The following is a 15,030-nucleotide window of genomic DNA, read 5'->3' as shown; positions in this document are numbered from 1 at the left end:
CTTGTCAGAACTTCACTGTAGTGTTTGATTTGTTGGGACATATCCAGCCATAATAATTCCTTTGATATTAAAGAAAACAAGAAGCATAGTTTTTATTTTTGATTTTGACATTCTTGTTTTTTTTTGGTCTGGGGGATTGTTTTAGCATTAGTAGAGGCGAATGATGCAAGAAAGCATGCTTATAGCATCAGCCAAAAAAAAATTCCAATTTCACCCATCCATTCACTCCTGATACTTGTCTAGTTCTGCCCTGAACTTATTTAAGTTTTCGACTTCCGCTATGACATGGAAATTTGTTCCAACTATCAACCACCCGCTGGCTAAAGGCAAATTTCTGCACATCTATTCTACAATTGTCTTTACTCGATATGAATTTGTCCCCTCAGGTGAGTAATCTGAGCAAGAGGAAGAATCCTATCAGCATTGAGCTTGCTCAAACCATTCAAGGCCTTATACACCTCAATTAGATCACCTCGCAGGTGCCTAGTCTCCAGATGCTGCAGTTTACAGAACTTAAGTCTTTCTTGGTAACAGCAACCCTTTGTTCCACTCACCAATCTTTTGCTCTTATCTGTACTCGTTCCAACAGCTCTGCATCCTTCCTAAATTGGGGTCTCCAGACCTGTATGCAGTACTCAAGGTGTGGCCTGACCATTGCCTTATACAAGGGGACATTCACCTCCTCATCCCTGCTAGCAAATTTCTGTATATCATTGACAAGACACCATGAATTACTCTTGCAGCCAGTGTGCACTGCTCAAGAAACTTCATATATCTGACTGCACAGTAACCAACCCCCCCCCAGGTCCTTTTCATTCTCTACTACCCGGAATGTAGTACCATACAGTTGGTACGTTACTCGGGGGTTACTGCTACCGATGTGCAGTACTTTGTAAATATACGTAATACTTGATATACGTAAACCATTATTTCGTTTGAATCTGCAGGCATTGTTTTTGTATATAGTGAATTCAAATTTTTAATTGAGGTAGCTAGGTAGCTCTAACATATAATTATAGAAACAGTAATACGCTTCACTGTTTCTATTAGATAGCGTAGTATTGACATTTAATTAATTTAATTTATTGATCTTATTAATTTAAAATATCATGCCCCAATCTAGAGCAGCAAAGCAACAGGCACAAAGTGGCAGGAGTGCTGTGACTCGAAGGAGAACTGATTCTCCAACGCATCACAGCCTAAAAAAATGTGCAGCTTGTGAAATGTTTGCCGAACTATCTGGAACGGAACATGATATTGCCATGGGGGATGTCTTTGTGTGTGCGCGCGATGTAAGGAGTGTAAGGAAATCAGGCGACAACTCAGTGTTGTTATGGGCCTATATGAGAGTTTGAAGGACAGGGTGGATGCCCTCGAAAGATCTAAATTGAGGGGGCCCATCGGGCTCTCAGCTGCCCACATCAATGCCAGAGCTTCCACTTGGGCATCACGCAACACAGCGGCAATCCCCAAGGCAGAATGCGCTGGTCCCACAGGAACTAGTAGTTGTTGGTGACTCTATTGTCAGGGAAACGGGAAACATCCTTTGTAAAAAGGATAGGTGGAACAGGACCAGGGTGTGTCTGCCAGGGGCAAAGGTTGATGACGTTGTAGAGCAGATATCATCTTTTAGGGGCACAAAAGGTGATATAGTTGTACACGTTGGCACTAATGATGTTAAGAGTAGGAGACCAGCAGAATTACTTAACAAGTACAGGTCACTGATGAAAAAAAGCCATAAATTAGGGTTGAATTTGAAAGTGTCTGCAATTCTGCCCAGACATGATAGGAGGGAGTATATGATGAGAGCCTTGTAGATCAATTCGGCCCTGGAAAGATTGTGTAAGGCCCAAGGGATAGAATTTTTTTTCAGCCTGGACTGTACTTGTTAACAGGAGAGACTGCTTCTACAGGGATGGGATACACTTAAATAGAAAGGGTGCAAGAATATTTGCTGATGCTATCGAGGCAGTGTTAGGTGGGTCAGAAAACTGATAGCTTGGGGGGGATACAAGGACTAATAGTTTAACAGTAGCCGCAGGCAGAGGTGAAGGTGATTCTTGCACAACTTCTATTAGAATAAGTAGCGACCTGAAGTGAGGAGTGTTGGGAGTTTCGGGGACGGATGGCAGTCATCGTGAAACAGGTGGGTATGTGGGATGTGTTAGAGTAACTAAAAATAAGAATAGGTGCATGTATACCAATGCTAGAAGTATAGTAAATAAATTTGATGAATTTGAAGTGTTGGTCAAGACATCAAAGGCGGATATTGTTGGGATAGCAGAGACGTGGTGTCACACAGATATAAGGAATGCTGAACTGGAATTTGGAGAGTACAATGTGTACAGAAAGGATAGACAGGATAGGAAGGGAGGAGGTGTTATGCTGTTAATTAAGAAAAAACATACAATCAAAAGAAGTGCATCCAGTTGATATAGATGAACAGTGCACTGTTGAGTCAGTTTGGTGTGACATAAGCACTGCAAAAGCAAAAATAAGAGTAGGAGTGTGTTATAGGCCTAATGACTCGAATGAGTACAATGAACAATTGTACAGAGAAGTAGAGTGGGCTAGTAAATCAGAATGTCTTATAATGGGGGATGATTTTAACTTCCCAGATATTGATTGGAACTTGTGGATTGGTCACTCACACACTAGTCAGACTTTTGTGGATTTATTGGATGATTGTTTTCTGCAGCAGCATGTTCGAGAGGCAACCAGAGAAAGTAATACTCTTGATCTGGTTATCAGCAGTGATCATTCATGTATTAGGAATTTGCAGATAAAAGAACCACTAGGTGGCAGTGATCACAGTGTACTGACGTGGGATTTACTTAAAGATTTAATTACCATCAGGGGTAAAGGAAAGGGTTTTTGCTTCCGTAAAGGCGAGTACAGTGGTCTCCGACAGTTTTTAAATTCTGTACATTGGGATCAACTGACGATGTTACCAACAGTAAATTCTAAGTGGGAAGCATTCAAGGAATTAATCGTGGAAGCTACTAAAAGGTTCATACCTATTAAGAAATATTGTTCAAGGTTTAGGCCTAAATGGTTGTCAAATGAACTAATGAGACTCGTAACAGAGAAGAAAAATGAATGGGATGCATATAAATTATCAAGTGACTCAGAAGCCTATGGCAGATATCAGTTAATCTGTAATCAGGTCACAAAGGAGGTTCAGCAGGCGAAGGCAGATTACGAGAAATCCTTGGCAAAAGATGCTAAGAAAAACAGCAAGGATTTCTTTGCTTATATAAACTCTAAAAGGAAGGGGGATGAATCTGATTGGTCTACTTGACATCGATGTTGTTGATGATCCTGCTCAGATAGCAAACAAACTAGCTTATATCTACTATAGTCTTCTGTGTCACCTGCATAATTTATATGCAACTCATGCATTTTTATTCTCTGCAGCAAGTCTTATTAGTTCTTTTGACATCCATTTAGGTCTAAACCTTGAACAGTATTTCTTAGTTGAGACAAAAAGCCTAGTAACTTCCAAGGTTACTTCCTTGAATGCTTCCCATTTAGAATTTGCTGATGGTAACATCATCAGTTGGCCCCATTGTATAGAATTTAAAAACTGTTTGAGACCACTGTAGTCACTTTTACAAAAGCAAAAACCCTTCCCTTTACACTTGATGGTAGTTACATCTTTAAGTAAATCCCACATCAGCACAACTGTGGTCACTTCCACCTAGTGGTTCCTTTATCTGCAGTTTCTTAATGCATGAAGAATTGCTGCTGATAATCAGATCATATTATCCCTCTAGTTGCCTCTTGAATATGCTGCTGTAGAAAACAATTGTCCAATAAATCCACAAAAGCCTTGCTAATTTGTAAGTGATTAACCCAAAAGTTCCAGTCAATATCTGGGAAGTTAAAATCCCCAATTATAAGACATCTTATATTTTATCTTCTATTGCCTTGACTATCTTTTAGTTTCTGGGTGGTACTGGAACAGACAACTTTCATCACAAATAATTACAGTACTCACAAAGTCTAATCTTTTTCAACTTTTTTTCAAAACATCTTCACAAACTTGGAGTCTTCTCATTCTTTGATCTAAATTCAAAATTCTTAGCACCGATCTTGTCACATACTTTTTTGATTCCTAAATTTTCAATTAAAATTTGTCCAATTCTTAAATGATTCAGTCATTCTGATGCTTAAATGATAATCACTTCTAATCAATATTCTTACCCAGTCCACATTTTTATCAGTTTTGTGAATACCAGAAAGCCTGGTCATTGATTGTCTTCCACATTCTCTCTTCTAAAAATCTTTTGTGCCATTAAAAAGTCAGCTCTTGATATAGTACCTTCTCCATAAACTTGACATAACAACTCATAACTTTCACTTGTTTTCTTTAGTTTTGTTAAAAATTTGAAGTTTATTTGTTGTTCTATTCTTTTGTCAGTCATTTTTCAACAAACTGCAAAAACCTAAGGTAATGTAAACCTGTTTCACTGCAAAGCTAATTAGCTGTCGGAATGAAGTTGGCTGACAGCTAGGGAAAAGTTTATGGTCAACTATGCCTTTTTTTTTCATGAGTGGCACTTAGTGTGTAGTGGCTGAACATGCAGTCTTTTTTAATAGCCAATGTAGTATGTTGGACTTGGACTTGGACTCAGCTGCCACTTTTTAGGTATGAAATTTTTTTTTCTTAGGTATGCAAGTAAGATTAAGTGCCTTGAGTTATATGTGAAGGAGCGCATATTGTTTACTGAGCACATACAGTATTTTAAGAATAAGATTATGATCTTATTTTTAAAATAAGATCCTAATCTTATTTTAAGGCTTCAGAGGATGATTAAAAGCAGGTAATTGAATCTGCTCTGCAAATGTTTGTCTTTGTTATCATGTGTACCAGTGTGCAAGGGTTACTAAAAGTGCAGTTAAGAGACACTTGTCTGTGCAACACTTTGCCCTTCTAAGTGTAACATGGATTTGCTGAATGCTATTTATGGATGCCTTAACAATAATATCTGCGAAGTTACTGGTAGATGTATTGGTTCTAGTTTGGTTTATATTGTTAGGAGAACTCTCTCCATGGAGATTTTGGATATCGGATCCTGCCTGGTTGGGCAGAGGTGGGGGGAGGAGTGTATGGTCCTGCAAATGTAACGTTGGAACAGAGGCTGACTAATTAGTTTGTGTCAATATCACAAGATCAGTGGAATCACTAAAAAAGGAAGAGAAACTTATGCCTTCCTTTCCTCTGTCATATCCATAGAATACAGGCTTAAAACTGTTTCTACAGTTTGGACTACATGTTTGTTTTCACCTGACTAGACATAGTTTTGTTCTTGTTTATACTCCAACACAACCACCAGGTCAGAGGAGTTTAGAATAAATCATGAATACAATTATTAATTGTGTTTAGCAGTCACTGGCTTCAACCACAGTCCACTCAAAGAGCATATGCTATTGCACTCTCATTCCTGACCACTCAGCTAAGTCAGAGAGAGAGAGAGAGAGAGAGAGAGAGAGAGAGAGAGAGAGAGAGAGAGAGAGAGAGAGAGAGAGAGAGAGACTCTTGTATGAAGATAACTTGAGCAGATTATTCAAGAACCAGCTTAATTTTCAATTTTTTTTTAAGATTTGTAAATCTGTTTATAAAAGCAGAACAATGCTAGATCATAGTGGTCTTCCTTCACATGGGCAAGGACAGAAACATTAAATGTTGAATAGTACAAGGTGCTATTCCCTCCTCAAAGCTAAGTGGAAGAATTTGACTTCTCAACGTGAACTGAACATTGGATTCTAACCACTGACATATGCTAATGCCTGGTCCTCATAGTTGGCTCTAACTGGTGTGAATATGTCAGCCACATAACAGTTCCAGGAGGATAGGGACAAGATGGGTAAGCTAAAATCTTAGTTTTAATGTCTTGTATTACTGAATCACCACTATGGATTTATAAGTTTTAGTTATGCATATTTAGTTTGTTGGAGATATTAAAGAATTTTTGATCTCGTATATTTCGAATCCAGAAGACCTCATATTCTTTTTTTGGTATCTTGTTTCTGATTAATCATCTATTAGCAGATGATAAGATGTATTATTCAATAAAGCTTCTCAATGTATGAATTTTGAACATGTATGTCAAAAGTTTTGGATAGTCATATATACAATATAAATTATGCTTGGATTTCAAATATAACGTATATGTGTCAGGAATAGGTTCGCTCTTTAGATTCTGCGATTTTGTTTTGAGGCTTGGTGAAGTCCAAATCTGTCTCTTCTTCAATTCAGTTTGATTCTTCTTTGACTTGTTTCTGTTGCCAAACAGAGTATTTTCAAAATTTAGCAGTAAATCTGTAAGATTTTTTACTGTGCTTTACTTAGATTTGGAAAGAAACCTGAAACATCACCAGATGACAATTTAGTGTTGATATTGATATAACTATAAATCAAAAAACATTTTTTCTTCTTTCCAATCTGTACAGTATAAGTGTCTTATATTATTTATACACACATCCACTGAGTTGGCTTTGCATTTGCAACAGCCTGTTGTGTAGGAAGGGCAGTCTGTGATGTTAGTGAAGGCTTGAAGTTGGAACAGCTGATATAAGATTGTAGTTTACACATGTGGCAAACAGTTTTTGAGTGTTGCGAGGAAGAATGGGTCAGCATCGAGATCTTTATGACTTCAAACATGAAATGATTGTGTGGGCAGGACATGCTGGTTGCAGTATCTCAACAACAGCCAGTGTGATATTAAGTGCCCCATTCTATGTTGTTACAAGTCTACTGTGACTGGTTCAACAGCAGTCAGACAACTAGTCAGCAGTCACACATGGAATAGCCACATGTGGATGCTGTTTGTTGCATCTCACAACACAGTGGCCTAGCCAACCACCCATTCCAACACAGGAATAGCAAGAAAAGACCAGTATCTGTGTACTGGACATTAGCTTGTATGGCCGTCACAGGTATCCATTCACACTGCAATATACAAGAAACTACACCTTGCATGAGCACATCAGTACCAACACTGGATACCAAAATTTGGAAATCTGTTGTCTGATCTGATGAATCCCATTTCCCATCATGCCAATGGGTGTACCTACATTTGGAGAAAGCAACATGAAGCCATGGCACCTGGATGCACTATTGGTGTTCAATGGGCTGGATGCAGTGTTATGGTAGTATTATGGTTTGGGAACTGTTTTTATGGCATGCCTTGTTTCTCTGTTCACTGGTAATCAATGGCTTGATGGGAATGCCTTCCTTTCTATCAACACCGACCAAGTACATACACCCCCTGGCATTTATCATAGCAAGGCAACACACCATGCTACAAGGCCCAGCAGGTTACTAACTGGTGTATTTCAGACCGTGACAGTCAATTCTCTGTCCTTCTTTCTCTCAGGCCCTCCATCACTGTCTCAACCCAATTGAGCATGTTTGGGACCTACTAGAAAAGGATGTTTGAATGCACTTAATAATTTGCAGGACACATTATGCAATGCAGTACCTTGTGGGGGGTCTATGCCATGATGTGTACAGGTTCTATTACTAGCAAAAGGTTGCCCACAAAGTATTAGGTGGGTGGTGCAAATACAAAGCCAACTCAGTGTAATATATATTATGTATATAAATCCAAAAGCTGTAAAAGAAGGCTGTACAAAAGTGATAAATGCCTCTTAAGTAACTCATTAAAACAACTTTGATTGTGACCTGGAATATATTAGCAGAATTTCTTACTGCCTGAGGTATCTTTCAAGGTTGTAAATTTTTCCATTTGTTGGAAATGGTAAAGTACCCCCTGTATTTTGGTCTAAGAGGTATCTAGTAGTAACTAGATTTCAAAATGATTTAAGAAAATAAAGAAAATATTGTTGCATACTGATCGCACTACAATAGTTCTTTTGCACTGTTTAAGAAAAAAACTGTCATCCTTGGGTTTCCTCTACAAGGGTAAAAATGCTATTCCAAGTGAAAGTAGATGCTGTATCCTTATCTTTCGATATACTTGAAGGAATTTCTGTCCTTGTAAGCCAAGGTTATCTGGTGCTACTACTAGAGCTCTTTATTGTATACAGAAGGCACATTGCTATATATGCAACATCCTTCACAGCTACTACTCTCCCCCCCCCCAACACACACACACACACACACACACACACACACACATGAGATCCTTGGAGGATTTTGAATTGGCTCCAAATCTGTGTTACTCTTTAGTATTTGTCATTGATCCATGATGAATTTAATCTGACTTCATGGGAAAGTATTCCTCTGGAATTTCTTTTAATTCAAGTTTCATCTAATCATTGCCAGAACATCTTGATGTAGACCCCTATGGTGGTCTACATCAAGGGGACCCTAAAGGGGACCTTCCAGTGATATAGGTGGACCTCCAAATTACCATTATTGGGATCCAACTTATCAGCCCTGGAGCACTGTCATGTTATATGAATACATTCACAGCCAGAAGCATGAAGAAGGGGGGAGATTCTGTAGCAGGAACTGAAGTTCAGCTGCAGGTGCATCTACCAAGGATTCTGCCTAAATCTGTCTACTGGAGCTGTAGGTTCTAGACTACCATCCTAGCCCATATCTCTAAAACCTGGTATATTTGCTGTGCTCTGCAATCCATGAACTTGTTAGAAAGACAGTGTGTGGTGATTAGGGGGGGGGGCGAGGCTGTTTTAGTGTGCCACTTTGGCACCTACTTCAGCCAAAACAGGAGGTGCTGATTTGGCCCAGTCAGGATCAGTTGGTTGCAGGTCGTCAGGCCAGGGATCAGCCTATACTCAATGTCCCCTTCCTTTCAGTCCTGGAGCAGGGTCAAGGCTTGTTGCTCATCACATCTTTCACATCCCTCCTTTGCTGAATGCCACTGTGCCATGAAACATTACACCAACCAACCTTTGTGGAATGGGGAGACAGCACCTTTCCAGTGCAGGGGTATCTCACTAGAGTCTAATGATCTTATTAACATCGATAGGATGAAGCATTCACATGCAGCCCTTTTTATTATAACAAGTTGTATACCATTTACTCCCACAGCCTTACCTTCACTCTGCTTCAATAGTTTTTCCTGTATACTCCTATCTGAGATTGAACTTACCAAGTTCAAGCTCAATTCGCAATTAAGCTGTAATTGCATAATTACACTGTTGAATGTTGAGTATTGACTTAACACTGATATTATTTAGTTGTTTAATGGGAATTCGGGCGAATAACAAAAATACACCGACATTGTGGCTACACACCCATCATGGTCAATGATGAAATCTGCACAGCATGCTTTACAGTGACTGATTCATTTCACCTTTAAAAAATGTATATTGGCAAGTTGCCAATGGCAACCAACTATCAGATATTCACTGGAATGCAAAATGTATCATTGCCTGGTGCACGGTGAGGCCTACAGTTAAACTCCAAAGTTAGAAACTATTTCGTGTTCTTTATATTCGTTTATTATTGAAATGATTACTGTAAATAGAGGATGTGCATACTATATGCAGGTCCTGTTAATAAAAATATTCATTGTGTTGCATTGTTCTTCACAAAATTTCATATAACTCCGTTCACTGTATATCTAGATTTAAATAGCTGGGGGTTCTGCAGTACCTATGGATGAGCCGCCCCTGCTTATTTATTTGAGACCACCACTTGCACAGTGCTGTTTCAAAGCTATTTGGCTTCTCATCAGTGAGTGGGTAGGTATCCAGAGTATATGTATAAGGAGTGACGACCCAGTTATGACTTATTTACCCAATATGAGAGCTGCCAAACGGTATACTTAGTCTAATAAATTTTCTCTTTATACTCCAGACAGCCAAGTATGGTCAGTGGAATTTACAACATGAAGGCTATAAAAACATTATCACATTTTGTGATAATGTGGATTCAGATAAGCAGCTTAACTTTTAACTTACACCTGACCACAGCTACAGTGTGGTACACAAACTTTTCAAACCCCCTCATAAGCCTATGAGCATTTGTAGTTCTGCTTCAATAGGAAGAGAGGTTTGAATTTTCATATTTTTATTTGTTATCCTTGCCATTTTGTTTTAATAATATAGAAAAAAAATTTTCCATTGTGCTTGATTGTGTTTGCAAATTTATTATTCTAGTTTTGGTTCTGATTGTACTTTAATGTTTTAATAAAAATAAATATGTAGTGGAATTTAATATGCTAATAAATTTGAATTAGTTTGTATCATAGTGCAGTAAATCAGCTCTCTCTGAATCCTTTTTATTTTGGAATACAGGATGCTGGCTCAGGTCTTGTAGCAGCAGCAATGATATCTATTGTTCCTGGTTACATTTCAAGATCAGTAGCTGGATCATATGATAATGAAGGTATCGCTATATTTTGCATGTTGTTGACATACTATATGTGGATCAAGGCTGTGAAAACTGGTGCTATCTACTGGGCTACAATGTGTGCTATTGCCTATTTTTATATGGTAAATATTGACTTTACTTTCCTTTTCAAAGCTACATCCTTCCAATAAAGATAACATTGTTCAATTTTCAATTTGGATTGTATATCTCTTACTAAACCCTTAGTGCTTTGTGTTATCAATAACAAATTCACACTTTTAACTTGTATCAACCATCCAAAATATAAGGGGAACTGAACACTATTTGGGAAATGACGTTTACTGGCTATTTATATGGATCTCCTTTGGCATAAACTCCTTTGCATCGTTTCCTGAAACTTCTGGGAGCATTTCTGACAGCTTCTTTTGGAATTGTTGATAGTGCCTATGTCCTGTTCTGAATAATTCCCCCAGTTGTGCAAATATGTGCTCTCTCAAGGGAGCTTTAAGCAAAGAAAATAAATAAATAAAAACAAAAATCTGGTGAGTATGGCAAATGGGAACCACAGTGAAAATGTTTAGCAAAACATTTTTGAATCGAAAGAGCTAAGTGTGTAGGGGAGTTTTCATGATGCAAGTGCCTATTTCCCAAAGCCCTTTTCTGTTTTCCCCAAACAGCATCACATAGTCACCAAAAAACTGTTTTTAGTATTCCTGGATCACTGTTTGACCATGTAGGAGATATTCATAATGAATCCCATATAAATACACTGTAATCACTGCCAGCTAGTAGTTCTTTTATCTGCAGATTCTTAATGCATGAAGAGTTGCTGCTGATAATCAGGTCAAGAGCATTGCTTTTTTTGCCTAACATGTCTGTTTAGAAAGCAATTCCAGTAAATCCACAAAAGCCTTGCTACTGTGTGGATGATGAACTCTCAAGTTCCAGTTAAAATCTGAAAGCTAAAATCCCCCATTATAAGACACTGATTTCCTGACCCTCTCTGTTTGTCATTAGGTCTATAACATGTTGCTGTCCTTATTTGTCTTATTAGTTTGTCACATCAAACTAACTCAACATTACACTAGCTGCTCAGGTTGATTGGTGTACTGCTTTTTTAGAGTCTATGTGCTTCTTAACTAAGACCATAACTTCTCTCTGTCCTTTCTGTGCACATTGTACTCCTGTCTCAAATTCTGAATCCATTATATCTGGGTGACTGTATATCTCTAATATCCTCGTTAACTTGCCAATTTACGATAACATACATTATTTACTTCATTTGATGTTCAAGCCTAATATTGGTTTGTAATTCATTTTGTAAAATGCTAAGAGCAACATACCTGGTTGTCTTCCCTGCAGATATTATCTGCAAGGAAGATACGATAAATTAAACCCACTTAATTCACAATTTGTGCTTTTTCAGTCAGAGTTTTGAATTGATGAGGGTATACTTCATCATATAATTAATATAACCTAATCTAACTCTCAAGACTAATACTCAAGATTTCTAAGGGGTACAAGCTAAAGATTATAATGATTTATGCACCAACCTCGAGCCATGATGATGAAGAGGTTGAAGAAATGTACACTGAAATTGAGAGTCTTCTAGATGAGCAGAAAACCCACTACACTATTATTATGGGGGACTTCAATGCTAAGGTTGGAAAATGGCAAAACAGCGCAGAAAGAGGAACTATAGGAAATTTTGGAATTGGTGAAAGAAATAAAAGAGGTGAAAGACTTGTGGAATTTGCAGAATCTCAAGGAATGTCAGTAATGAACACTTTTTTCAAGAAAAGGGTGAACAGAAAGTGGACATGGAAGAGTCCAAATGGATTAACAACTAATGAAATCGACTTCATCCTCACTAACAGAAGATATATTGTGAATGATGTTACCGTCCTGAATAAGGTAAATGTTGGAAGTGATCACAGAAGATGTACACTTGATATAGATGTAGGAAAGGAAAGGAAAAAACTGACTCGAGTAAATAATACAAAGGTCTTTGAGATAACAGAGGAGGAGAAAAAGCAGTATGTACTGGAACTTAAGAACAAGTTTGAGCTTCTGCAGACTGCTCAGGACCAAGATATCGACGAGGAATATTACAACTTTCTGAAAGTGATAAAGCCCAAGAAACCTATAGGGAAACAGAAATCCAAAGAAGAAAAAATTAGTCAAGGAACACTTGTCATGATGAACCAAAGACGACAAATGAAGAGCAAGAAAAACACTGACAGGGAGAAAATTGAGTATACTGAGTTATGCAAAGCCATTAGAAAGAGACTCAGAGAGGACATAAGAAGATTTAACACAAGAAAAGTAGAACAAGCATTAAGGGAAAACAAAGGATTTAAATCAGCAGCCATGAGCAGTAATACAGAAAGACAAATGATACTGAAACTGAAGAATAGCGATTGTGTACTTATAAACAGCAGAGAAGGCATAATTCAAATAGCAGAAGACTACTATAGAGAATTATACAAGGAGCGAGGGAATGATACCAGCAGTGGGGAAGATGGATTGCAAAGTAGCAACACATACGACATACCTGATATTCTTCCTGATGAGGTAGAACATGCATTGAAGAAAATGAAGAATCGGAAAGCCCCGGGGGAAGATGAAGTTACTGTAGAGTTGTTAAAATTGGGAGGAAGAGACATAACACAAAAACTGGCAAGGCTCTTCACAAAGTGCATTAGAAAAGGTGTGATGCCTATGCAGTGGAATAATGCAATCATAGTTTTGCTGCATAAGAAAGGAGATAAATCAGAAATTGGAAATTATAGACCAATTAGCTTGTTATCCCATATCTACAAGTTGTTCACAAGGGTCATTACTAACAGATTAGAAAGAATACTTGATGAGAATCAACCGAAAGAGCAAGCTGGCTTTAGGACAGGATTCTCAACTATGGATCACCTTCACGTAATATCACAGCTAATGGAGAAAGCAAGTGAATATAAAACACCATTATGCCTGGCATTTGTGGATTATGAAAAGGCATTTGACTCTATACAGCATAAGGCAATGTTTCGGGCACTGGAAAGACAAGGCATAGATACTCCATATATTATGATTTTGAAGAAAATATATGAGAGTGCTACATCCTTTATTAGACTAGACAAAGACAGTAGGAAATTTAAAATCGAGAAAGGAGTTCGACAAGGAGACACAATATCTCCGAAGCTGTTTACTGCTGCCCTTGAGGAAGCTTTCAGAAGATTAGACTGGTCTCAGAAAGGAGTCAATGTGAATGGAGAGTACCTAAACCATTTACGATTTGCAGATGACATTGTGGTCATAAGCCACGATTCCAAAGAATTAGAGGAAAATCTTAATCAGTTATGCACAGTTAGTAAGGATTTTGGACTAAAGATGAATATGGCTAAAACAAAAGTAATGATGAACAAGTATGCCACAGAAAGGGAAATAATGATTGAAGGAGCAGTAATTGAAAAGGTGGAGTCATATACTTATCTGGGACAAGTTATTAGCTGTAATAATGATAAATGGCTGGAAGTCAAGAGAAGAATAAATTTTGGATGGATAGTATTCAGGAAATATAGTCACATACTGAAGAGTAATATCCCAGTTTGTCTGAAACGTAAAATAATGAATCAGTGTATACTCCCCACCATGGACTTATGGAAGTGAAACTTGGGCACTCACCAAAAGAATGGAAGAGAAGCTAAGAACTACACAGCGAAGAATGGAATGAATTATATTGGGAATCAGACTGTTAGATAAGAAGAGAAACACATGGATTAGGCAGCAAACTCAAGTAAAGGACATCCTTATCAAAACTAAAGAACTAAAATGGTCTTGGGCAGGACACATAGCTCGAAGACATGATGACAGATTGACTAAGAAAATAACAGAATGGTACCCAAGAGGAGCTAGAAGAAAACCTGGAAGACAAAGGCGGAGATGGATAGATGAAATTCATGAGCCTTTGAGTAGTAAATGGATGGCCAGTGCTCAAAACAGAAGGAACTGGAAAGTTGCTGGAGAGGCCTTCATCCTGCAGTGGATTGAAAATGCTGATGATGAATCTAACTCTCAGTGACTCGTGCCCTAAATGGAAAAAATACACTTTTGATCATTGAAAATCTGTTTACCACATTCTTTCATTCATTTACTGTCTATGTTGCTCTTCAAAGACAACTTACTCAGACCTTTCAGACTTTTCTTTTTGAAATTCTACTCTCCTGAGCACATTGCTATCATTCCAGGCCTTTCACTACCAGTTTGCTTTAGTTATTCTTTTTTTAAATAAAAAGTAGAGTAGCAATATACATTAATTAAATTTTAGCAAGAGCTTATGTGTTTTGTGGTACTTGCCTCTTTATCTGTATAGTTCAAAGACATAGAATTTAAAATGAAAGTTAAGTTAAAAATGCCCCAAGGAAAAAGGAGTGCAACTTAGGTTGTCATACATGATTGAACCTGTGATGCAAACTGAGTAACCAAGAGTCTTAATGGAACACTGTCATAAAAGGTCATCGGTTGGTTATTTTAAGGAAGGTGTGTGTTTTATCAATAAGCTTAACTCCCAGGATGCATAGCTAAAGCATGGGTTGGATTAGGTTGCCATGTATGACAACCTAAGTAAAAAGAAGTGCACTCCTTTTTCCTTGAGGAATTTTTAACTTAACTTTTATTTTAAATTCTGTCTTTGAACCATACAAATTAAGAGGTGAGTACTACTATAAAAAAACATGAGCTCTTGCTAG

General features: G+C 37.8%; 1 protein-coding gene across 2 annotated transcripts in view; it reads left to right on the top strand.

Moving 5' to 3' along the window:
- Nucleotides 1-15,030, top strand: part of Stt3A (catalytic subunit 3A of the oligosaccharyltransferase complex) — a 219,209-nt gene that overhangs the window by 69,015 nt on the left and 135,164 nt on the right. For both annotated transcript variants that reach the window (XM_090386700.1, XM_090386701.1), the window contains one exon: nt 10,237-10,434. In XM_090386700.1, the coding sequence (XP_090242826.1) occupies nt 10,237-10,434 (198 nt within the window). The remainder of the gene's footprint in view (nt 1-10,236; nt 10,435-15,030) is intronic.

The sequence above is a fragment of the Mastigoproctus giganteus genome, chromosome 12, assembly GCF_048544385.1.
Source record: "Mastigoproctus giganteus isolate SK-2022 chromosome 12, ASM4854438v1, whole genome shotgun sequence".
Classification (NCBI taxonomy): Eukaryota; Metazoa; Arthropoda; class Arachnida; order Uropygi; family Thelyphonidae; genus Mastigoproctus; species Mastigoproctus giganteus.
This window is presented reverse-complemented; position numbering and strand designations above follow the sequence as displayed.